We start from the raw sequence: 25,692 nt of genomic DNA, 5'->3' as shown, positions 1-25,692 counted from the left end.
CACAAGGAGAAGGGCCCAGACCCTCCCACTCATTCAGATAATAAGGGCATGTAAGCCAAGGGTTTCTTTTTTTGGAGATTCCTTGTCACTTCTGGAGTGACACCACTCCAAGCTGGTTATTTTGTTCTTGCATGATTCAATGATTTGAAGGATCCAGATGTCTGTAAGGAAACCCTGTGTGAGTGAGTGTAGGAGCCCAGAGCAATTAAAAACATGAAGAGCACCAAACAAACAATGTTCACTTGTTTTTTTAGATGAATTATATTTTAAAGAGCATATGCCTTCATCACAAATGATGGCTCATTCTCCCATTTCAAAATGAAAATAATGCCAAGGAAATAATTTAAATAATTCAGATCTGCTTGGAAACTGGCACCCATGTCAGACTGGAAGTGTTAGTTTTGTGCTGGGGAGTTTCAATTGTGCTGACCACAGATGGGATTTTTTTTCTTCTCTTTTATATCTTTTATATGTCATACATGGAGAAAAAAATAAAAACCTGTCTCTGCACTCATGCAAATACTGGGGAAATCAAGCTCTTCTCCCTATGCTGTATGGACTATGTGTTAACTGTGACTGTGTTGAGGTTGTGAAGGAGTTCCAGAGAAGTGGGAAACTGGGAGCTTGATCTCCATGGTTTCACCTTGCTGAAGGCTCTCTATACAAATTCCAGGTGGCAGTATTCTGGGACATTATATTTAGCTTTGTGCTTCTCAAAGAGCTCGTACAGCTCATCCAGGTATTTCTGGTGGACTCGATTAACTTCTTCATCAGAGGGATTGTGCTTCTTCTGCACTGGAATTGGCTTCCCAACTGGAAAAGAAATGCAGGTGTTAGGAGGAGGCAGGTGCCTCTGAATGCTCTGCTCACCCTGGCACAGAGTGGAGCTCAGCCTCCCCAGGATGACAGGTCAGTGTGGCCAGTTATTTCCTGGGGCCTGGGAGATGGCACAGCCAGGGGGGGATGGCAGCTCAGATCCTGAGCAAGCTCTTGTCCCCAGGATCACACTGGTCCTTGCCTCAGCTAACCCTCTGCAAAGCTGGTTAATGTCAAACACCCTCTGTGCAGCCTTTTGAAGTAAGAAGTGCTGTGTCCCAGTGCTGTCCCGAGAGCTGTTTCTCACATCTCAGTGCTACAAACACAATATAAAGACAGGATTATATTTGGGTTGGGCTTTCCAAGTTGTTTCCACGTGGCCTTGGGAATCTGCATTGCAAATGGGGAAAGTGAGGAACAGGGCAGCCCCACACTATTTAAATACACTTACAGTAAAGGTGCTTCCTCTTTGCTCAGATTAAAGATTCTGTGAAACATCTGATTTTTATTAGGAACCAAGTATTTAACTTCTCTTTTAAAAATCACATTTTATTAATAAAAAAAATCCAGTTATTTTGATTCCTATCTCTAGAAGAGCCTTTTCCATCTCCCAGAGCTACCAGGACCTGGCAGGGGACAGTGAAGATCCATGAGGTACCTCTCTTGCTCTGGTCTCTTACTCAAATTGTTTTTTGTCAAGTAAAGGAGGATTTCAACATCTTATAAGGCTATTCTTCATCCAATTAATGAAGAGCCCATGTGAAACTACACAGCTCATAAAACCATTGAGTCAATCCAAACAGGTTGTAATACAATTAGAAGTAATTGCTGGTTGTCAAACATAGTCAGTAGTGTAAGCTCTAGCCATTCCAAACAGTATTTTTAATTAAATTAATTCACAGAGCATCAGGCACACTGGTGGACTAAGCATGGAGATGTTGAAAAATGTATTCAAAACCAAAGATTTCTTGAAATTTGGTATCCCACAGACATGGTCTCTGGTCAAAAAAGGTTTATCTTCCTCACATAGAAATAGGCTTGGATTTGCAGATGTGTCTGCACAGGACAGTGAGCAAAGCTGCAAATGGCTTGAGTGTTCAGAGAGTCACAGGATGGTTTGGCTTGGGAGTGACCTTGAAGATCATCTCCTTCCACACCCTGCCATGAATAGGGACACTCCCCACTAGACCAGGTTGTTCCAAGCCCCATCCCAGCTGCCCTTGAACACTTCCAGAGAAGCAGGGCAGCCACACTTCTCTGGGTAACCTGTGCTAGGGCCTCACAGCCAAGAATTTCTTCCCAATATCCATCTAGACCTGCCATCCTGTTACTCCACACCCTTGCCCAAAATCCCCCTTCAAATTTGCCCTTCAAATTCCCCCTTTCCTGGAGTCCCTTTAGGCACTGGCAGGGGCTCTAAATTCTCACTGGAGCCTTCTCTTCTCCAGGCTGAGCACCCCCAGCTCTCCCAGCCTGTCTCCCAGATGTTCCAAGCCCTTGGAACATCTCCCTTGACCTGCTGGTCCTGCTTGTGTTTGTAAAACTGCCTTGGAAGGTGTTTAACATCCCTACTGCAGGTTTTTTTGGTCACCAGGTTGAGGTGTTGGGGCTGTCTGCATCTCACAGGAGGGGTGAGGTTGGCCACATTTGCTCTGGAGCTTTTCCCAGCACAGCCCAGATGGGCTGGGATCTGTCATGAGATCAAAGCAGACTGCCAAACTGGCACCTGAGCAGTCCAGAATGCTGCTTTGCAGCACATTTCCACTGCTTGTGCTCTCTGGCATGATGCTTCAGCCTGGCAGGAGGATGGCCCAGCCCAGGGGCTGTCCCTGTCCCCAGTCTGAACAGTGTGCCAGGGCTGAGGGGGACTCACCCACGGTGCAGATGGGCCGTCGGTAGGGCATCAGCCCAAAGCTGTACTGGAAGATGCCTCGTGCATGGAACAGGGGCAGGGAGATGCCCATGATCTGCTGCAGGAAATGCTGAATCCTCCTCAGGCAGGAGCCCCTGGGATTGTCCACCTGGTCAAAGAGGTCGTTCTCCCCAAAGGAAAAGGCAGGGACCAGGGAGGTGCTGCAGGGAGTCAAAACCAACAGGGGTCATGATTAGCACAGCTGCTGGAGTCAGTGAGCCAGGGGTCTCTGAATTCTTCAGAGAGAAATCAGAGTGCAGAGATTGAATTAAAGCCTTTGGATTTATTGAAGTATATTAAGCCACTCACACATAAAGCAGACATTTAAGCAGAACTAAGTTAGTAAGTTTTAGTAGGAGCTGTAATGCTTTTAGTAAGTGAAAGGTTTCAAATGCCAGAGTAGTAGAGTGAGTTCTAGTGAAGGTTGAAACATACTGATATCTTCAGTAGAGGCTCCAGGCCCACAGTTATAGACAGGACTTAGTCATAATGGAGCTATAGTAAGAATATTGCTTACATATTTTAGATAGAACAAGATAGGTTGTATGCATAGTTCTATAGGTAACCTGGTGTGCTAGGAAACTAGAATTCTAATAGGTTAAGGAGTGGTGGTCCAAGCTTGTGTCTTAGCTTGTTGGAAAAATCCTATATAAGAGTTAGTACTGGGGAGAGTTGTTGCTTTTAGCCATTGTGGCTTTTAGCCACTTGCTCTCAGCCTTTGGCTTTTGCCAGGGCCTTTGGCCATTTGCTTATTGCCACTGCATTTGCCATTGCTACTGCTTTGCCACTGCTTTTTACCATTGCCTTTTGAGACTGATGTGCTTTGTAATAAGATGTGCTCTGTAATAAAGAACCTTTTTAACTATTAGCTGCTTGCTTATTTAAGATAACCAGAGGGAGTAGGAGCCAAGAGCTCCGGAGTTGGTGCCTAGAGCACCAGAGGTGTCAAGAACCTCTCACAGAGCCCCTTCCAAACCCTTTCACTCTTCTCCAGAGCAGAACCTGCCCTTAAGCAGGCAGAGCCCTCCCTCAGCAGCCCTTCCTCACCCGTTCTGGATGGCCAGGCGCACAAAGCCCTTCCTGTTCTTCAGCAGCAAGGTGAAGGATCCTGGCCGGGCGTCCAGCGCCTCCTGCGCCCCTCCAACGACGATGGCCAGCAGGTTCCCTCCCTCTGGCTTCTGCAGCACGTAGGAGGCACTCTCCTTGTCAGAGGGGATGAGGCCTGCAGAGCAGAGAGGAATTAAAATAAAACCTGTCAGAGGTTTGCTCTGGACCTTTTTTCTCATAATCCCTCTCTGGAAAGGTGCTAAACACCTTGTTTTCAGAAGTGAAAACCCCAGCCCAGCTCCTTTAAAAGGTGCTAGATTTGCACACAGCTCTGCACACAGTGATTCATTTGCTCTCTGGCTCAGAAGTGAGAAGTGAGGCAAAAAATTAGGGAAAAAATAAATGGGGAGCTAGCTGCACTTGAGCCCTAGGAAAAATCTGTTTCAATTTGTTGTCAAGTGAGACTGTCTAATTCTGAATAATTCTGAAGTCAGAGAAACATTTGCTTTAGGTCAGAACACACATATACTTCAGTGGATGGTGCTAATTGAAAGTGGAATTTGATGAGGGATTTGGTCCTTTGGTGTTGTTTACTTGAATAAGATATAAATCTTTAATTCAGAAGTGACAAAGAAATATTGTTTTGACTATAATAAAAAAATAAATCCTTGTTTCAGAGGCTGAAATAATTTGCACATTAAAACTTCATTGTGAAATGGATTCAATTGACCTGAAAATTAGTTATGCACCCAACTCAGACATTACAGTGATTAAACCTTCCTTCAGCTGGGTCATCAGTCTCTCATACATCTCACTGTTTGGACTTCTCATTCTCCATGTAAATACTCTGGCAGCAGGAGCCATAGTTTATGTGGAAAACCGGGTAATGGATGCCCTGGGGTACATCAGATGGAACTGGATGTTTATGTTTAGCCTATTCAATTCTGCCCACATTCAGCTGAAGTGGCCATTGCCAAGCCACTGCTGAGAGATGGAGGTCATCCTGCTGGTGTCCAAAAATCACTCAAAACTCTCTTTTGCCCCTCTCAGTTTAATTTTTACCTGTACCTTTTTCTATTCCTTTCCACAACATCTTCCCTCCTGCCACATTCCATTACAGCAGCATGAGCTGCTATTTTCATCCTCTTTCCCTGGATCCTGCCTCCCTGGAAGCAGCAGATGCTTCAGAAAAAAGAGGGTTTTTTTCCTCACAATTTCAAGCCTGAATATATTTTTTATGGAAAGAAATACAGCAACATCCTGGCTCTCAGCACTTCTGTTCACAATTTGCTCTGCATTTTGCTGTTACACAGCACCTGGCACAGTGATGCCCTGGGCACAGAGACCATTTATGGAGTTGAACAACAGAGATAACAGCAAGGAGGGCAGCTTTCAACTTCAGAGGGTTTGGGTTGCCATCTCGAATAGCTGTGCCCATGAACAGCATCCAGTTGGCTCCTGATGAGGGAAAACAGACCCTGGACTCCTCTTCCCCATGCATCTTCACTCTGTGTTCCCCAAAAAAGCACCCGCACCTACCAGTGCTTACCTCCACTCATCAAATAATCCCTGAAGAAGGGGAAGCGAAACCACAGAGAAAGCATCATCAGGTGGGGGGTGATGCCTGGGAAGAGCTCAGAAAAGCCAGATGCCTCTGTGCAGAAGTTGAGAAAGGCTCCAGCTGCCAGCACTCCGTGGGGGTGAAACCCCACCAGGTAGTTCCGCCGAGGGTCCAGCTCTGCTGTCTTCATCAGCTAGAATGAAGGGCATGAACAGGGATGAAGCCAAAAAGGGGCCAGTCAGTGCTGCAGCCTCAGCAGGGTGGGACACTGGCTGTGGAGAGCAGGTCCTGCACCCACCATGCCTTTCTATTGGGAAACTGGAACAACTCCCTCATTTTCACTGAGATTTCACTGCCCATATTCCATCTCCTCCTACCCATTGGCCTAAAATGACTTTTCTAATGGCACAGTTCCTTATACTGCCTTGGACTGGTCTAAATGCTGTTGGGAACCAACTTTGGTTAGAATGTCCTCCAATGCATTTCTAATATGAGGGGGAAAGCAAGAAAAGGGAGATTTCTTCCACACAGTAGCTCTTGATCCCACAACCAGAACAGCAGAGGGACATAATCACTCTGGTAGACCTACTACACAGCACAGCACATGTCCCACCCAACAGCTTGGTGTGGATCAAAGGTTTATCCTGTCCTGAAGCACGTGCCAGGTGATTCCAGGATGTGTTCACACATGGTAAGTTGAAATCTAATTCCCAGACATCTAACAGAGAAGCTGTTTTCTTCCCACTGGGAAAAGCCTGCAGGATGCCAGATGTTTGTGCCTGTGTTGGGTGCCCAGGTCCATCAGAGAGCAGGGGATGTCTGCCCAAGGCTGCTGCAGCTTTGGCAGGAGGGAATGGAAAATGGCCATGTCCAGCATTTTAGGGATGGGCAGCAGGGATTGCAGCCCATGGCCAGCCCTTGAGGGCTGACTAAGCAGCTTGTTAAAATCCTCAGCCCATCTGAAAGTGATATTGAAGCCTGGGATGTACTACATGGGAGAATGGGTGCCACAGAACAAGAGGGCATGGTTAAAGGGAGGTAAGGCGTTTGAACTCCATTACACTTTTATGGACTGCCCAGGGGAGAGGAGCTGGTGTGACATTCCCAGCCTCCAGCTCTGGAAGACCTTGCCATACCAGCATCAGCCCAGGCAGAAGCAGACAAAACTGAATGCTGACATCTCTGCACCATTTCTAGGGATGCTGAGGATGCTCACAGCAGCAGGGAAGGATGAACCTTTCCAAGGTTAGCCATCACATCATTTCCTCACTGAAAGGGTGGCCAGACATTGAAACAAGATGACTAAGGAAGTGGTGGGACAACAGTCTCTGAAATTGTTCAAAAATACATAGATGTGGCACTTGGGGACATGATTGAGTGGCCTTTGTGATGGTGCTGGGAACAGTTGGACTCAATGGTCTTAGAGGGTTTTTCCAACCTGAACAATTCTGTGATTCTGTTATCACAGAGCCACCATGCCTTTCCAGACAGCTCAAAGGCATTTGTGCTCAAGAAGAGCCAGAGCCCTGTGCATTTCAGTGTCACCCCTCCAGGCTTTCTGATTCCACCTGCACTCAGGGTTCAGCTAATGGTGCCTGTGTTTTCCTAGAAGCAGCTAGAACTGCAGGCTAATCATGAGAGTGTTTTACTCTCTTGCATCATGGCTCATTTCCCAGCTGTCTGAAAGCACTGTTGACTGTACATGTGCCCATTTGAGCACCTGCTCCTAATGAGGGGAATGGACAAACAAAAGTCCCACAGCTGCCCAGGTGCAGAGGTCTCTAGGCAGGAAGAGAGCAGATGGCTGAAGCACTGAGTGCCCAAGGCTCCTGCCACCACTTGCTCTTTTCTGAGTAATCTCAGCTTGCACCAATGTTTCCTGCATCCATCTTCAGCTTCCAAACAACCTTTCATCTCCAGGTCATTTATAGGCAGGGAAGCAAGATGCTCAGGTGTGTTGGGAACTGCTGCATTTCTGCTCTGTGTGTGCAGGGAGACAAGAAGGGGCAAGGGTGGCAAAGCAGGGCAGCCACTGAGCAGTCAAATTGCCTTAATGGGAGAGTTTGCCTCTGCTAAGACACCACACATCTGTAAAAACATCCCCTGAGAAACATCCAGCTGCTGTCTTGGTGATCATGCCTATGAAAGAGGAGGGAGGAAAAGAAAGGAAAGAAGAAAGGGTAGTGCTTGGAGTGAGGAGACAAGGGAGAATGGTTTTAAACTATGAGAGGGATAATTAAGACTAGCTATGAGGAAGACATTTTTTATGATGAGAATAGTGAGGGTCTGGCACAGGTTGTCCAGAGAAGCTGTGGGTTCCCCATTCCTGGAAGTGTTTATGGCCAGGTTGGATGGAGCTTAGAGCAGCCTGTGTCCTTGTTCCAGCAAGGATGAGTTTTAAGGCCCCTTCCAACCCAAGCCATTTTGTGATTCTGTGGTAAGACAGGGTCCTGGGCAGCTGGCTCTGGGTGACCCTGACTGAGCAGTGGGTTGGGCATGTTGACCTCTAGAGTTCTCCTCCAATGTCACCCAGTCCTTGAATCTGTGAGTTTTGACTCCCTGCTCTAAGCCATGGGCAGCTGGAGGGCGGCACTGAGTCCCTCAAGATTTGGTGGATCTGGGAAATGTTTCTGCAAGGGCTGTCCCCTGCAGCACCCTGGGGAAAGAAAGTCCTTGTTTTGTCACAGAGTCTGCTCACATCTGGGTGATTTGGCCAAAACTCACAGAGAAACTAGAGAGCTTGTACAAGACTGAGAAGGAAATCTGTAGCAGAGGAGTGACTTCAGCAAAGTCTCTTATACTATATGACAAAACCCAAGGTTTTCCTGGTGAAATAAGAGCAGTTTCTCATCTCAGAGGTGTGTGAGGAATGCCAAGTTGAGCTGTGGTCTGAAAGCAGCTGCTATCAGCTCAGGGTTGCTCTCTCCAAGCTGAACCATGGGTTTGTTGGCTTCCTTGAGATTCCCCTTGGCACAGTCAGATGGTGGCTGATGCCTTGGCTGCTGACAGCAGTAATGATCCATTCTCAAAAGTGTTATGGACCTTCTGGATCCCACGTGTGGGGTGATCTTGGCCTTCCTAACTAATCAAATTGTTTATGTTGGAAAAGCCCTCTAAGATCATGGAGTCCAAATGCTCCCCCAGCACTGCCAAGGCCTCCACTAATCCACGTCCCCAGCTGCCACATCCACACAGATTTTAAATGTTCCCAGGAATGGGGACTCCACCACTGCCTTGGACAGCCTGTGTCAAAGCTGAACAACCTTTTCAGGGAATAATTTAATGAACTTAAATTTTGAAAGATGAGGTCTATTTTATGCTTCCTCATGAAGAAATATAGCTTGACAACTTCAGTTTTTCATGGCTTGCAGTGATTACCCTGTAACAGAAAACTCCCTTTATTCTGACTATTCAAATTTGGGTCCAAGATATGGGTGGAACTCTGTCCCAGCTCCCCCAATTCCCCAGGAGATATGGTGGGACCTGCTCCATGCACTGTCAGCTGTGTCAGGGAAATTCATATACAGACTTGGACAAGCTGTGATAAGAGCCCATGTACTAGTGAAGGGTCTCAAGCAAATTAATCCAAATTAATTTTAAACTGGATTAGTTAAATAGCATTAACATCCCAAATAGATTACGAATTTGATGATAATGATGAGGGATTAAAGTATTCTTCATTTCATGTTTGGTTTGGTTTGAATTCATTTTGGAGTGGAATTAAGATAATTAGTTAGGGCTTCTGAGTGGCTTGATCAGCCCAGGAATTCAGCACTGGTTTAACCAGCTTGATTTATTTAATCCCTTGAGATGCGACTGGGTTCTCCTAGTTATTCCCTACAGACTGAATTTTCCTGTCCCAAACCATGGGAAGACAGAGGACAGGCAATTCCCTCTTTAAGGCTGGTGCACTACTGATTGAGGAAAGGGTAATGAGGCACTGGAACAAGTTGCCCAAAGAAGTTGTGAATGTTCCATCCCTGGAAATATTCAAGGCCTGTTTGGATGAAGCTTGGAGCAAGCTGATATGGTGAATGGCATGGCAGCATGGCATTACCCCCACAGTCACTCAGAGAGCAGGGGAGGATGGGATGCAGGAGGAGGAAAGGTTAGAGACCTGATCAGCAAGCTCCTGGCTTCTTCATTTAAAGTCTCCCAAACTGAATTGCTGCTGTTTTTCCATCCTTCTCTGGTCCCATCTCCATTTCCATGGATGTTATAGTAATCTGCTCTTAAGCAGGATAAACCTCCTTTCAACTCTGTACTAAACAAATCCTCATGTCTCTAGCTGTCCATGGACACCTCCCAAAAACATCTCTTGCAGGATGGAACATGCAGCCAGTTTCTCTGTGGGAAGAAGCCAAATAAAGAAATCCAAGAAGCCCAAGCGGATCTGAAGAAGGACTAATTGTGCCAAACTGAAAAGAAGCAGGGCACCCACCCAAGGGTGCCTGGATGGGAGACCAAAGGAAGGACAAGTATCTGACTGCTGAGAGGATGGGTTTCAGCTCCCAGCAATGGTGAGAGCCTGAGAGGGGCAGTTGGAATAAGGGAGATCTTTGAGCCCTGGGGTTTTCTCCTGGTGCCACAATGCCAGGTCAGAGCTGAGCTTGCAGCAAATATTGAATAATCTGACCAGCCAGGTGGATTTAAACTGAGTTTGGATGGGACTTCACCACCCTCCCTCCCAAAGCTGGGTAAGGATGGAAGCTCCAAAATGCTCAAGTCCTCCCTGCCTCTTGCAGGACTTGCTTTATCCAGGGATTAGCAGTGCAGGTGGTGGGACACAGTCCTCCAGTGGCTCTCAGCCATGCCCTCATCTTAGGAAAGGACATTCCAGGACATAAAGAGAGGGCCAACACATGGACAGAGAATTCCTCAGAAAAGGACAGCATGGTGGCTTTGGGCCATTTGGCCATGCCTTTCTTTTTCCCTGACAATCCCTCTTCCAGCCAACAGAAGGAAACAAAAGGAACAGTCAAGACCTCTGGAAATCAGGAATTGTATTTAATGTCATGGGCCATGGCACAAGTCCCCAGTTGCAAATAATACCACTCTTCTGTGAAAAGAAAGAAAACATGCCTGGCAGGGATTGGTTCAAATGAGCTGGAACTATCCCCTCTAAAGTGCCTTGCAAATCCCCAGAACCAAACACACTCAAATAACCTCCATCACAGTTTGTGCCATGATGAGCGTGAAAGAGCCATGGGATGGAGTCTTCCCAAATTACAGCTTCAGGGGTTCAACTAATTCTCCAATAAATCATTTTAGTTATGCTAAAAAAACCACTAACACCAGCAAGACCACAAGCACAATGACAGAGATTTCTGCAGACAAAGTCCACCTGGCACTTAGGTAACCCTAAGGCTTGTAAGAAATGTCCTGTGGCTCTTCACAAGGAGAAAACAAGGTGAAGACCACAGGGACCTCCCCTGTACAGCAGGCTCTTTCCAGGCTGCCCTGAATAAAGCTGGCATGATTATCCCTAATGGAGTTGCTCTGGATGATGACAGCAGTTGAAAACAAAATATGTCTCTGTCTTGATTTAAAATATCTGCCAAGGAAAGTGGGAACCTTCCTGGAACAGTCAATATCCCTCTTTCCAAGTTATTGTAATTTCAAAATTACAGGGCTTTCAGCCAAAAAAAAAAATAAAATAATCAAAGTCCTGGAGCCAAGTACAGAAACTCCTGCAGCACCACCTGATTGCTGTCCTCAATCCCCTCATGGAAGGGCAGGAGGGTGAGACCACCAAGCCTCAGGTCTGAGTTCACAACTTGTGGTGGCATCACACCTCAACTCCAAAAAGCCCTGAACAGAAAAGCCCACTCCCCCAGGCAAAAATTCCCCAACCCCTCAACAACTCCACTGGAATGCCAGGAGACTTTCTTTTGTGTCTTAATCGCTGACTATTCACCCAAAACTCACCCCCTCCCTCTTCCAGGCTCTCCCTGATAACAGAGGGAAGAAATTCACTGAGAAACCTAAAAAAACCACAACAGTCCCCAAAACTACCTGAGACCCTAATTTGCTAGAACAGACTCATAACCCAAGTTGTGTGATCCAAAGGTGAGATGTCTTGCCTAAGCCAAGCCCCAGTTTTCAGTCAGCAAAACGATGGTGCCTTGTGTTTGAGGACTTTAAAGATAGATATTGTCAAGCTTGTGCTTGCACTTTCCCTGTTTCACCTTCCTGCTCTGAGGAAAGCACTGTGGCTGTTTGAGGGAGGATGGTGATGGGAGGGGATGGGGCTGGGGAGAAAGAGCAGCAATGTCCATTCACTTGGCATGGGGACAGAATTAGATTTTACTGTTTAGGCTGGTGCATCCTTCATCATAAAGATGCACTGATAAATGATGAGGAAGGGATTATGAAAATGGAGAGAGGGTTTGGGCAGCAGCAGGCAGATTACTGACTGATAGAGCAGTCCACAGCACCCAAAATCACCCTGTAGGCAGCATCAACACAGCTTCTGTTATCACAGGTTATTTGTTCAGGCATTCTCTGGCTCAAACAGATTAATTTTAAACCTTTTGGCATATTTTCCACAACATTATAGTGCAGATGAGCTCAGCCATGTGTTAGAATTGAAGAATCATAGATCCATTTAGGTCATAAAAGCCCTCTGAGACCATCAAGTCCAACCATTACCCCAGCACTGCCAAGGCCATGACTAAATCATGTTCCCAAGTGCCACCTACACAATTTTGAAATAATTCCAGGCCAGCTGAAGGACTACAATGAGGGTATATTTAAAAATAAATAAATAAATAAATAAATAAATAAATAAATAAATAAAAATAAAAGAAAACATATTAGAATAGATTTAAAATGCAGACAAATCAAGCAGAAATAATTTCCCAGGGTAATGCATTGGACACTGACTTGGTTTCTCACTGCAGTTTTCTCATCCCATTTTCAAAACACTCAAGCTCATCCGGGTCCTGCCTGACTCTGATCCTCAAATCATTAATTAAAATGCAGTCAGTCCCAAGGAGGATAAATCCAAGAGCAAAGTGGTGCCTTTGCAAGGCTGGTGCTGGCAGAAGGTGCAGCTTGCAGATACTGCAGTGGCCTGGCTCAGCTCTGGCATGCTCTGTGTGCTGCAGCACACTGCAAATTCACACTGCCCGGAAAGCAGATGCTCCTCCCAACCTCTCTGTGCTCCCAAGACAGCAAACATGCACAGGGACCCCTTAAAAGCAGTGTTTAAAGCTGTTTCCTAAAATAAGACAGCAGGCAGCACTTGCTGCCTCCAAACACCCGACCAGCTAAGTTTGCTGCTGGGATCTGGCAGGATTAGAAGACATACTTAATCTTCCCAGAATGCTTAATTCTCCAGGGCTTAACAAACTCCATCTACACCCAAATACAGCCCAGAGCCCTGGATGCCAACCCAGTCTGTGTCCCCAGATGTCTCTTCCTTGTGTCCCTTGTGCTGGGACTTTGGGCAAGAGGGGCTGTTCAGCCTGAGGAAGAAAAGGTGAGACCTTGGAGCCCCTGCCACTGGCTTTAGTCCCCTGCTAAAGGGGCTCAAGGAGAGCTGGAGAGGGATTTTGGACAAGGTCCTGGAGGGACAGGACAAGGGGAATGGCTTCCCATTGCCAGAGGGAATATTGGGCAGAAATTCTTGGCTGTGAGGATGCTGAAGCCCTGCCACAGGTTGCACAGAGAAGCTGTGGCTGCCCCATCCCTGGCAGTTTTCAATTCCAAGTTGGTCAGGATTTGGAGCAACCTGGTCTAGAGGAAGGTGTCCCTGCCCATGGCAGTGGGGTTAGAGCTGCATAATCATTGAGGTCTCCCAACACAAGATATTTTCTGATTCTGTGACTCTATGACTGAGAAAATATTTTTGAGGAACAGTATTATGTGACTGCTTGGTTATGATGCTCTCTATGTTATGTCTCTTTTAAATGTCTCTGCTGTCCTTTTGTGGAACTCCCTCTGTTTTCTCCCAGAGAAGCAGGGAGAAAGGCTCCATGGAGCCCTCCCTCACCAGGGAGCTGCAGCCAAACCCTGTGATATCGTGCTCCCTCTACTGGTGTTAGTGCAAGTTAGTGCAAGAAAGGACAGACAGAATGCAGAGAGGCATTCAGCAGTGGAGTTCCATGCTCTTGAGAAAGAGATAGGAGAAGGGTCATTGCTGGGCTGAGTGGCTGCTAAATTTCAGCAGAGAGGTTGGTCCAACACTTCACAAGTGGTGCCTTACACCACTTGTAAAATTATTTGTAAATTACAAATAATTTACAGAATATATATTGCATATAATTATTGCAGTCACATAAATCATTGAGTAACTGTATGGTTTGGTTTTGCACGTGATAAATAACATACAGAAATGTTCAGTTCCCATGAAGTTGCTGAATAGAGCTTAAAGACTAACTAGCAAAAAAAGATAAAAGGATGTAAAGGTTTGCACATTGGATGATAAATGTATCTCACCAGTGGAGGAACAGATAAAGAGGGCTACAGTGGTTTTTTTGCAAGTTAGGTAACAAGGAGCAACAGCACATACCCAGAGAAAAAGTTCAAGGAAAGGTCACCTTTAAAACTGAAATATTCACTGAATAGGACCACAAGAGATCCCTTTAGAGGACCCTCCACGATCATAAAATAATTTCCAGTAGGAGGCAGATGCATTCAAATTAGTTCTAGGAAAAGTGATATTTATGTATTAGCTAGGAGAAATCCTTTAATGAATATATGATTATAATGTTGTAAAGCCTCACCACACACATTAGATTAAAGGAGGCATCCTTGCAATGTGTTCTGCACAGATAAAGAATGCCTGCTTTCTAATACTTCAAATTGTGCTACAAGTTTATTTTCTGGCTCATTTCAGTATCAGAGGGACCTTAAAATTCCACTCCCTGCCATAGGAATGGACACCTTCCACTAGACGAGGTTGCTCCAAGCCCCATCCAACCTGGCCTTGAACACTTCCAGGGATGGGGCAGCCACAGCTTCTCTCAGCAACCTGTGCCAGGGCCTCCCCATCCTCACAGGGAAGAATTTCTTCCCAATATCCCATCTAAATCTATTCCAGATAGATTCCAGTATTCCAGGTGTGATCCTATGAGAGCAGAGAAGAGGGTTATTTCTGTTTGAGCAGCAAAGCTGATGGGCATGTCATCCATCTCTGGTCCTCACTTTGCTCCAGCTCCCCATAATCCTTATCCCACACCCTACTCCATGCAGGATGGACTCTCAGGCTGGGTTCTTATTTTTCCTTTTTCTTTTTTTACTGGTGGGTTCTTTGGCTTTTTGGGCTCCCAGCTTCATTATCCTGGACTGCAGCACCCTGCTTCTGACTCCAGGTGATCCCTGACCAGCTGGGTACATCCCATCTGAGTTCTCTCAACAGGCAATGTATTCCTGAAGGAATTATCTTTAAATCTCCCATTGCCTGGTCTATCCTTGAAGCTCCCTTCCTTGCACAACCCATGAGCTCTGCTGCAACATTGCTGAGATTTGTACCAATTTGTGATGGCTCTGAGACAGGACTTGCTGCTGCTCCATACCATGCCAAGGGGACACCAGATAAAAGAATAAAGCAAAGGCCAGTGTCATGCATTAAGCAAACCAGGGAATGCCACAGAAATCCCTCTCAAGAGAACAGCAGTGAGACTGTGAGACTCCCTCAGCTTTACCCATCCATCTCCCTCCTCAGCAGAAAGGGACACTGACATTGCAGGGCACCCAGGATCTCCTGGGTTTTGGTTAAAACTTGTCCCTATGCCCACTGGGTAAATTCTGAGCAACCTGAAGGGCAGGAATGTTGCAATACAGACATGGAAAACAACGCTGAGATCTCCCTGGAATGCAGCAGGGTGAAAAAAACCACAGAAAAACCAAATGATTGAAGGATGAGGTTTGTAAAAATGGTGTTGTTGTATACTACTGGGAACCAGGGAAAAAGTAGCCTTGAGGCCTTGCCTTTCTCAGGCCTTTACAAGGTCAAGAAATTAAAACAAAAATTATGCACCTGCAGGGTGCGTAAAAGATGTAATGTTTTTCTTAAAGCATGTTTCCAAAGAAGTGCTTCCCCCTTTGAACAATAAATCTTTCCTGCTTTGTTTTGCATGAACTCTTTTATTTAAAGCCATGGCTTTCTTCAGTAAATTGCTCTTTCTTGTTGCATGCAAGAGAGAGTCATGTTCCTGTGTCCTTTCTCTGCTCCACAGCCCCATACAGTAACAAAATGCCAATCCCCATTTTTCACTGTGTCTTTGGTGTTGAGGGATAATCTTCCCAAGCTCCCAGATTACTCAAACTCACAGCAGCCCATGGCATGACTGCTGGCCCCAGAGTGTAGCCAGACCCCAGGGACAAAGCTGGACCTGAAGGACTCACCGTGATGGGGAAATAGTCCCGCATGTACCTCCAGACGACGCAGCTCCGCAGCGCCTGGATCCGCCGCCCGCCCTTGCTGGGCTTCTCCCTGTCCATCACCCACCAGGCAGCATACAGGGCACTGACCAGCCAGAAACGAGTGAACAGCAGGCCAATGAAGAGAGCTGTGCAGCACTGTGCTGAAAGAAAAGCCAGCAGTCACTCAATAGTTGTGTTGGGGGGCTTTGGGAGGGGAATGGTTCGTTCAGAGAGGAATTTTGGTCCTGGGGTGGAGCCCCACTGGGCTTCCTGCTGAGTTTATCAGTGTGGTTTCTTTTCTATCTGCCCAGGAACCTGAAAAGACACCAAGCACCTCCCTTCTGGCAACCACCAATTTCTCCAAAGGCCACCTCTTCCCAAAAGACTGATGAATCTCACTCCATTCACAGTGTTCTCATGGATCAGTTCTCTGTCCCTTTGCTGTCTTGCTTTTCTCTGCAGTCAGACTGACCTCTGCAATTATACCCCAACACTCCTGTCAATACCCCCTAATGACACCTGATATTTTGCAATGGCAGCAGAAAGGGTCCTATGTCCAGTCTGTACAATCCCCAATAGCTTTATCTTGAGCTAATGATTCCCCATTTTAATTGCATCCATGATTTATATCCACAGATAAGGCTTTACTCTTTACTGAGTTCTTTGTTATTGATTTTGGACCCTTTCCTCCACTTCTCAGGTTCAGCCTCAACTCTAATCTTGGACTCTAGAGGATTTTCAGTTCTTTCAACTCTGTGTCATCATGAATTTCATAAGAATGCTCTATTTAATTCTTTAAGACTTCCATGACTTGGGACTTTCTCCAGTTAGTACCCAGCTTTGACCTCTACCTCCCACCTCCCTTATACCTGTGTTTTGACATAGGAACAAGAGAACAAAAGTCTTTGTGCAAATAAACATCACTTGGTACATAAAATCCCACCCAAGCCCAGCACTGCCACCTGGTAAAGCAGATGTGCACCAGGGAAGAGCTGTGTCCTCTCCATCTGTCCCCTTGTGAAGGGGAATACTGAGCTGAAGAAAACCCAAAGATCCACCCAAGTCCCTTGCCTTCCCCAGCTCATGGATTACATAATATTTTGTATATTTTGGGTCTTCATTTCAAGATCCACCACTCAGGGCTGGAAGATATGAGGATGGAGATGCCCTGCTCAGCTTCAGCCTCAGCTGTGATATACATGCATCCACACCCTCATGCTCTGAGACATCTTTTCCATCTTTGTGAGTCACCTGATACCTGCTTTCTGCACCTCCTCTCAGCTAAATCCTGTCAGAGAAGTGGAATAGGATGTTCTCATCTAAGACATTCATGTACCTCCTGTTTGCTTTCACTTAAGGATAAATAAGTTTTTTTTTATTTTGGTGATAAGTCGCCCTGATTACAAAGCTTTGCATGAAAAAGCAAATCCTTGCCCTTATTTAAAACACTGGCATGATGGCACTAATAATTCCTATGGAGAAAAAGAGCATAATAAAATAATAAATAAAATAGTAATAAATAAAATAATAAATGAAAAAAATAATCTAACAGGTTCCTAAATTCCCTTAGAGTGGAGATGGGATTGCATGTCTTCCTGTAAATAGAGACACTTCAGCAGGCACCTGGGTAGGCACTAAGAATTTTGCAGCTCTCAGCAAAGCAACAGGACTAACCTGTAATGCATCACACTGGTCAGAAAGAACCACTGCTCACACCTGGTGCCACATTTTTAGTGGAATCATAGAAGTCCCCTCAAATCTGGCTTTGAACACTTCCAGGGATGGGGCAGGCACAGCTTCTCTGAGCAGCCCATGCCAAGGCCTCAGCCCCATCACAGCCAAGAATTTCTTCCCAATATCCCATCTAACTCTGCCTCTAGCAGAGGGAAGCCATTCCCCTTTTCCTGTTCTTCCAGGCTCTTGTCCTGAATCCCTCTCCAACTCCCTTGGAGCCCCTGTACCATGGAAGAGGCTCCCCCTGGAGCCTTCTCTTCTCCAGGCTGAGCACCCCCAGCTCTCCCAGCCTGGCTCCAGAGGAGAGGGGCTCCAGCCCTCAGAGCATCTCCATGTCCTCCTCTGGATCTGCTCCAACTGGAGTCTCACAAAAGTGGAACAGAGTGAGAGAATCCCCTCCCTCAACCTGCTGCTCACACTTTTTCACACTTCTTTTTCAAATGCCACAGACACAGACTTTGTAACTCTCAGGAATTGCATAGCACATGAACTGCAGCTCCAGGGTCCACATCATAAATAAACACAATTTTACTGCACCTGAGAGGCAGGTCATCAGGTCTGCTGCAGAGCCATGCAGTGCCTAATTCTCTTTTTATCATACTGTGCAAAGCTCAAAGTACATTCTGCAAAGTGAAGGAGTAGTTCTGGGCCAAATCCATGCTTTATCTCACAATTATATAATTATTAATTTCTTCCTCGATTCATTTACAATTCAAATTTTTTTTCCCCAGAGCAGAATTTCTGCTCAGTGACCTTCACTCAATATTAAGATTTGTAGGGAGGTTTGTCCTTTTGAAACCTTTTGGCGCTCTGTGGGAAAGAAGCCCATTCCTGTCCAGAATGGATTGTCAGACTGAAAGTCACTCTGGATGGGACCAAAGAGGCAGGAAGGTTCCAGAAAGTGTACATTTAAGTCTGCATCCAAACCAATTCCAGCCTTAGGCAGGCACCTGATAGTTTATGGTCTGTAATTTGGTGAGGAGGAGGAACTCTGTACCACTGCCTGGACACTGACACTTTCTGGGCCACCAGTGGCAGGATATGTGCCACAGAGCTCTATTAGTGCTTCCCAAAAGTCATGCCAGGTCCCCAGACTGAGTCCACCACTGCCAGCCACTGCTCAGGAGAAATGGGCAGGTCTGGGTGTGAGGTTGTACAGATGTGATGCTCATCTCATCCCTCTGCAGGTCTGGGCTCCTGTGCTACAGCCCAATGGCACACACTAAATTGCTATAAAATGGTTTAATGGCCCTTACACAGAGCTGTTTCAAGGCAGACAAGGGCTGTAAGAGCAGGGTTAAGAGCATCATGCAGGTCATTGCAGATGCATCAGTTCTGTTCCTAAAAACAGCCAGATAATTCTGGGCTGGGCTGGGATTAGCTGCTTCAAAGCAAAACTAAAACTAAAGGGTCCCTGACAGAAGGAATGCCATATTCAGACTCTAAATCTTGCACTTTTTGATGAGTCCAGATTCAGGAAGGTTTCTCTATGGTTGTCCATGGTGAGGTTTGGCTCTGGATGAAGCATTCACAGGATCATCCTGGACTCTGTTGAGCAGGGGTGCAGCAACTTTTCATGGTCCAGGACCCAGCACCTCACATCTCCATGGCTGTATGGGACTCAGCAGAGAAAACACACACCAATGTGTAATTGATGGCTTTTTTTTTATTTTTTCATAGATCAAGTGGTTTCCTGGGCTGGATTCCTTCAAAGAAGTTGGATTCCTTCAAAGAAGTGTAGTAAAAATGAAGTGGTGGATTTCTTATGTTGAGTAGTTTTGCTGTGAGCTGTAAATCCCTCTCTGGACAAGAAAATGGCCATATCACAGACAGCACAAATATTCTGTGGGCTCCAAGTGAGCCACGGGTTCCAAAGGAGCCGCAGGTTTCAAAGCACATGGAGGAGTTTTCTGGCCAAGGCTAAGCAGGGACCATATCCCATCAAAGTGCTCCTAACCCAAAATTGGTTAATTCAGCCTGAAATAGGGAAAACTGCATCCCACAGAGAGAGATTTTTGTTATCACAACAGCCCCAAAGTGAGTCAGATTCAGGAGGATTTGCAAGATCATCACAGAATTGCATTGGGTTAGAGGGACCTTAAAGACCATCCAGTTCCAGCTGCCCAGGGTCACCTTCCACTAAACCAGGTTGTTCAGAGTGCCATCCAAACTGGCCTTGAGTGCTTACAAGACACACGGTGCTGTGCCAGCCTGGAGTCCCTGACTGTGGCCAGCTACAGAGACTCTGCAGCCTTGGGCACAGCTGGCGTGGCTGTGGACTACACTCAGCTGGCACCCCCTGGCCTTTGAGCCAGCCCTGCTGACTGGAAGGTTCAAAGGCTGTGTGTGGTACTCTGGATCTGCATGCCCTGCTCTGGGTTTGTTTGCCATGGCTCAGCCCTGCACTCGTGGTGTGTCTGCGTGGGTGCCGTGCCCAGCAGAGAGAGGGAATGAGAGGGGCAGAAGGAAGCAGTGCAGCAGGCTTGGGGAGCATCCTGCTGGTTTCATTTCTCTGCAGTAACCTGGTTCCACTCCATTACAAGGGGCACTGGGATCATGTACTGGGAAGGCAATGGGGTCCCCACTCCATGCCCTGCAATCCATTCTTACAGCTTGCACTCCTCCTGCAGCAGCTCTGAAATAAATGGAACTTTTTGTCTCCATGCTCTTGCCAGGAGAATCCTCAAGAAAACAGGCAGCATGGACAATTCCTGCTTGATGCCAGCGGCGCTGGAGCTGCCCTCTCTCAGCATCCTGCCGGGAATGAATGAGGAGTCCCTCCCCCAGTGCTTGGCCTCTCAGGGGATGCATTTGCACTTGCATAGCAGCAGCTGCCTGCAAGCAGTGCTGCTGGGATCTCTGGCCAAAGGGCTGTGCAGGTCAGACGGTGTTTCAGAGCCCTTTTCTGGCAGCAGGGGCACAAAGCCTGTCTCCCAAACAAAGGAGCAGCCGGCAGCTGCATCCTGCCCACGGCAAGTCTGAGCTCTGTGCCTGGGATTATAGCAGTGCAACAAGGGCTGCTTGCCTCGTGGGATGAAATAAGGGTATCTCAGCATCTAGCTTATGCAGTTATTAAACTGGGAGATTTTGAGTGGAAAGCTCCAAGCTTAAAGAAACTTTGTAAAATAAACCAAACCAGCTGGAATTGCTTCATAAGGTTTTTGTTATCACCTTTCTAATGCCCTTCTTAAGACCATTTCTTAACTACTTTTGGTTTCAGATTGTATCACCAAAAGAAACCCAAACCAAACAAAACCCAAACAAAAACAAAACAAAAATGAAAACCCAAACAACAAAAAAGCCAAGCAACAAATCAAATTCTGCCAGAAAGATGATAAGCTCTTGAAGGTCAGCCGTGGGAGGAGGAGTTGGTTTGGTCTCAGCCTCATTCAGAGCAAAATGCATTTCCCTGCAGGAGGTAGAGCCTGTGTTTGCAAGTAACTCCTACAACTGCAGGGAATTCCTCCCTCCTGGCCATTTGCTGTCATTCTGCTGGCTCTAGAAGTCATTGCCATCTCTGTAAAGTCAAGTGCCAGCTTGCTCCCAATACCAAGAAGGGAAAAACCTCAAGTACAAATTGTCTAATTGGAAAACACTGTTGAAGCTCCATAAGTCCCAACTGCATCCATGCTGGGAATGGGGATGTGCTGTTGGATGCCTGACAACATCTCTACTGCATCCCAGCTGATTCAGGGACTTTGGAGGGAAATGCAGATGCTGGGACAGAGAGGGAATCATCCAAAATGTCCCATTCTGGCCAGCTGTGTCCAAGGCTGCCTGGCTCTTGCCAGATCTTGCCAAGATACATTTTTGTGTCCTCCTGCCAGGTGTTCTCTGGTGGCAGAAGGTTGATCACAGGTGGGATCTCTTTTGCTCAGGGAGACCCCCCAGGGTTTACAACAGTGGTACCAAGGGTGGCTGTTTGGCACTTCTCTTCCAAAAAAAAAGGTGGTTTCACCCATCCTGGTGACCAGCAATGGCCCCTGCCCTCTTGAATTGCCCAAACTGGGTTAATGTGTAGCTCAGAAGAGTGATGCTTATGAGAGGCATGATGGATTTGTCTTTACAAACAAACTGTGAGTTTGTTAGTAGGTGAAACTAGCACTGAGAAAGAAAAGAAACAATGGGAAAGATTCCACTGATAAATGGAATGAGAGAGATTTGTCTTCACCAACAAACTGTAGGTCTGCTGATAAAAAAAAAAAAAAAAAAAAAAAAAGGATGCTGGGAGATGAAGGAAACAATGGGAAGAACCGTAAATTCCATAGGAATTCCACTGATTGACACTAGGAAAAGGGCGGGGGGGAGGTTATAGATTAGGAATCTCAGGTGTCAGGTATTCCGGGAAGTCTGTACCTCTCAAGTACCTCAGCCAAGGGGGAAAAGAGAGAGGGAAATGCAGCCGGGAAATTCGGATAAAAAGGAGGCTGCATCCTCTAAAATTTTGAGAGATCCCAGGAGAAATGCCCCATGGCCTCTCCCTTTATTCGAATAAAGTTACAGGACTCATCTGTCTCATTTTCAGACATAAACTTCTGGTGTTTGTGGATTCGTTTTCCTGACACTTAGCACAGGACAATCCCATAACAAGAAACTAAATTTAAAGAGCTGCACTGTCTGGAGCAGTATGGCACAGTCCTCTGGTCCAGCAGATACTGGTGCAAAGGTGGCCATTCGGGCTGGGGTCTGTGGCAGGTTTTGGAAAAAACTGAGGTTTTCACAGGTTTTCACAGAAACTGAGTGTGAGTCCGAAGCACAGCTTGTGCTTTCTGTGCAGGTATAGTTCTGGAGATGTTTGTGTACCAGTACACGGATACACACAAATATCTGCTGTGTTTTGGGCTAGTCAACAACTGTCTTGACACAGCAAATGAGGAGATTCACGCACATCTCATCTGAGATTCAGAACTGGCATAAGAGTGGCAAACTCTGTGATGTTACCTTTCAGCTTGGCTCCTGATGGGCTGTAAATGGCCCCCAGAGATTTAACCTACCTCTGATCCTCCCATCTCTTTATTTCCCTACAACTAGGAACCGCTGGGATGACACCTTCTAGCCTGATGGGCTGTAAATGGCCCTAGGCAGTTTTCATTCTCTGATTATGTGCCTCAGTGTCTCCCATCATCATTTCCCTGTGCATCCTACCCAAAACTGCATGTGTGTCTTTTCCATCAGCATGTGATGCCCTCCACCAAGCAGTGACCTTGTCTGCATCTCAGTTTGCTGATGTGCCTTTTCCTCAAACTGCTTGGGTTTTCTTGGGAAAATGACCTTTTAGAATGTGCAGGGGCATCCGTAAAAAGTGAAGTGTCTGTTCCCAGGGCTGCAAAAGCAGAGTTCCCAACGCTCTTCCTATGGTACCATTCCTCAAGCATGGTAACTCTTATTTCCCATCCCTAACACCCAGCAGAGCAGCAGCTCAAACCAGGAAAACTCTAAACCTAAAAGAGCAAGATAATCTGAAAACCCCACCCTGGTTTAGATGCTGCATAAAACCTGTAAATATTCCCATGCACAGGCAGTCAGCCACGTCTTCCTTAGTGCCCCTGTGCTCTGATCAGGTGGTGAGAAGAAGCCAAAAAACTGGCTCAGGTTGCCCAGAGAAGCTGCGGCTGTCCTATCCCTGGAAGTGTTCAAGGTTAGATGTGGCTTGGAGCAGCCTGGTCTAGTGGAAGGTGTGCCTGCTCATGGCAGGGGGGTGGAACTGGATGATCCTTAAGGTCCCTTCCAACCCAAACCACACTGCAATTCTATGGAAAGCTTGTCTGGTGTCTCAGGAAGAGGAAAAAGAGCTGTGTCTTACCTAGACCCAGGAAGCTGAAGATCCATTGAGCCACTGATGCTGTCTGGAGCCTCCTCTGCAGCGGCACAGAGCGCGGGGCGAACTCGATCTTCATCTTGGGCTCTGCATGCACGGCCGGCACGGAGAAGGAAGCAAGTGGTGCCTGCAGAGTGCAAAGTCGCCCTCAGTATCTGCCCAGTGTTACAGTAAAAGGGATTGTGCAAGACACGCAGTACAGTGGCACAGCACCATCCCGCACAGGGAGGAGTCATGGACTTTACACCATCCTGACTCACAGCATTGTTACATGCTGACAATCTCATGTTCTGCCACCCAAATCTGGAAACCAAACCCCATTCAGGACCCAATCCTGCCTTCAAGATCCCATCTCTTTCAAATTTTGTGATATTTGGATGTTGGCAGGGGCAATGAGGCATTCAGTTTTATTTCCCTCTTTTCTCTAGAAATCAGCCTGAGCACAGCAGGAAGGGACAGGCAGAAGGGATGAGCACAGGCACATCACTTTTGTTCACAAGTGATGTGATGTGGAGGGGTTTCTGTCTCAGCCAAGGAGGTGGGGAGGCAGCACAAGGGGTTTCATCACTCAGCAGCCTCATGCCTCTGCCAAGGCATGGATGAGTTTCCATGTGCATCCTTCCACACATGCATACAGGTGTAGAGAAAGGAAATACCACTCCTGCTTTGCATTTGTTCTCCAAGCAGGTGCACAGTCAGAGCCTCTGCCTTGTCACATGCAAAAAGATGCTATTTATTATGTACACAAAAAAAATTGAAATTTGGGGGTGAAAAATTTCTGAAGGAACTGACAAGTCACTCAGGTGAGCAAAGAAGTCACCTCATGAGAGGGCTGGGAAAACCAAAGGTCTCATTGTAACCAGGATACAGAACAGTACTCTGAACAGACTACTGCACTGGACTATGAGCACTGTGAAAGGACTGGCCATGTACAAAGGCTTCACTCACACGTCCAAGGGGCATTTCAAATCCCAAGGTCACTGCAGCCAAGACTATAAACAACCTTTGGCAGAAGCAAATCAGAAATGGTAGCCAAAAAATAATCCCTCCCCTTTGTCAGACCTAGGAATGTGCTGGGCTATGAGGGATCTGCTAGACTCAGCTTTCCCAAATCACAGGATAATGGGGCTCTGGTGAAACCCCAAGGGATCTTTTCCTAAAGGCATTGGTTGCTTTAATTGAGCTAAAACTGGTTTAGGTTTCACTCAAATCTCTCCTCATCCTCTGTCTTCTACTGCAAATGTCAGGACAGTGCCTGCTTCAAGAAAGCAAAGGAGGTTTTTAATTCTTTCAACACTGTTACCTGGAGACAGGATATTTACTGGTGAGGAACCATCAGTGATTTTCCAAAATTCTGTGGGGAGATCAGGGCTCCTGGTCTTCCTGGACTGGGCAACACCAGCATTGTCAGAGAGATGGATGGTGGGACCAAGGAAGGGTTAGATTGGTTATTAGAAGAAAATTCCTTCCCCAAAACAGTTTTCAAGCCCTGGAACAGGCTGCCCAGAGCAGTGGTGGAGTCTCCATTCCTGGAGGGATTTAACAGGCATGAAGATGTGGCACTTGGGTTAGTGGTGGGCTTGGCAGTGCTGGGGGAATGGTTGGACTCAATGGTCTTGGAGGACATTTCCAAACTTTACAATTCTATGACCCTATGAAAAGTTGTTAAAGGGACACCTCTAGTCCAGTGATGATGCTTCAAGGTCTTTTCCCTCCAGCACTTTTGTTCCTGCAGGAAACTAGCCATGCCAAGGAACTCTTGATTTTCACCAGTTAAAAGAATCACACCTGTGCCCTGGGGACACCCAGACATGTGGGAAGAATTTTCTGCCCCCAGAAATTTCAGGCTAAGCACCAGAGCAATTGGATTGCTCAATTCCAAAACAGGTGTATTGCAGAGAGCCACAGGTCCTTGCTTGTGGCTTATTGTGGCAAGGAAGCCTCATCCTCTGGAGCTGACCAAGGAGTTAAGCAATGCTCAGCTGGGTAATAAATATTTATGTCCTGCTTTGCTGTGGTAATGTAATTTGCTTTTTTGTCTCTCTACTATCTTAATTAAGGAGAGAAAAATAAATACTTATGGAGGGCTTTGAAAAATTCTGCTCAAATAAGAGAGGAATCATAGATTTTCACTCAGGAGGAGCTGAAAGAGATGCATGTCCTTGCTGAGTGTAGATAAAATAGAACCTGTGACTTAACATCTCTGAATCACAGAATAATTTAGGTTGGAAAAGATCTCTAAGGTCATGGAGTCCTACCATTCCCCCAGCACTGCCAAGGCCATCACTAACCCATATCTGTTAAATACCCCCATGAATGGGGACTCCACCACTACCCTGGGCAGCCTGTTCCAGGGCTTGACAACCCTTTTGGGGAATAATTTTTTCCTAATTTCCAATTTAAACCTGCCCTGGCACAACTTGAGGGCCTTTT

General features: G+C 46.5%; 1 protein-coding gene across 1 annotated transcript; it reads right to left on the bottom strand.

Annotated features, from left to right (window-relative positions):
• Positions 1-242: 242 nt before the first annotated feature.
• On the bottom strand, positions 243-23,438 carry MOGAT2 (monoacylglycerol O-acyltransferase 2). Its single transcript, XM_056499459.1, has 6 exons — positions 23,245-23,438; positions 15,690-15,868; positions 5,325-5,529; positions 3,776-3,950; positions 2,690-2,889; positions 243-813 (listed from the first exon to the last, which is right to left on the bottom strand). The coding sequence occupies exons 1-6, from the start codon at positions 23,336-23,338 to the stop codon at positions 659-661; spliced, it is 1,008 nt and encodes a 335-aa protein (XP_056355434.1). The 5' UTR covers positions 23,339-23,438; the 3' UTR covers positions 243-658.
• Between the last annotated feature and the right edge of the window lie 2,254 nt (positions 23,439-25,692).

This window comes from Oenanthe melanoleuca, chromosome 1 (assembly GCF_029582105.1).
Source record: "Oenanthe melanoleuca isolate GR-GAL-2019-014 chromosome 1, OMel1.0, whole genome shotgun sequence".
NCBI lineage: Eukaryota > Metazoa > Chordata > Aves > Passeriformes > Muscicapidae > Oenanthe > Oenanthe melanoleuca.
The sequence above is the reverse complement of the archived record's forward strand: the minus strand, read 5'-3'. Positions and strand labels throughout refer to the sequence as shown.

Excerpts from the sequence above, each read along its gene's own strand:
- MOGAT2 (XM_056499459.1), bottom strand. The coding sequence starts at position 23,338 with ATGAAGATCGAGTTCGCCCCGCGCTCTGTGCCGCTGCAGAGGAGGCTC. Across the intron at positions 5,530-15,689 it reads GGGACTATTTCCCCATCACG|CTGATGAAGACAGCAGAGCT; the intron begins GTGAGTCCTTCA and ends CCTTCATTCTAG. Across the intron at positions 814-2,689 it reads ACGGCCCATCTGCACCGTGG|TTGGGAAGCCAATTCCAGTG; the intron begins GTGAGTCCCCCT and ends TTTCTTTTCCAG.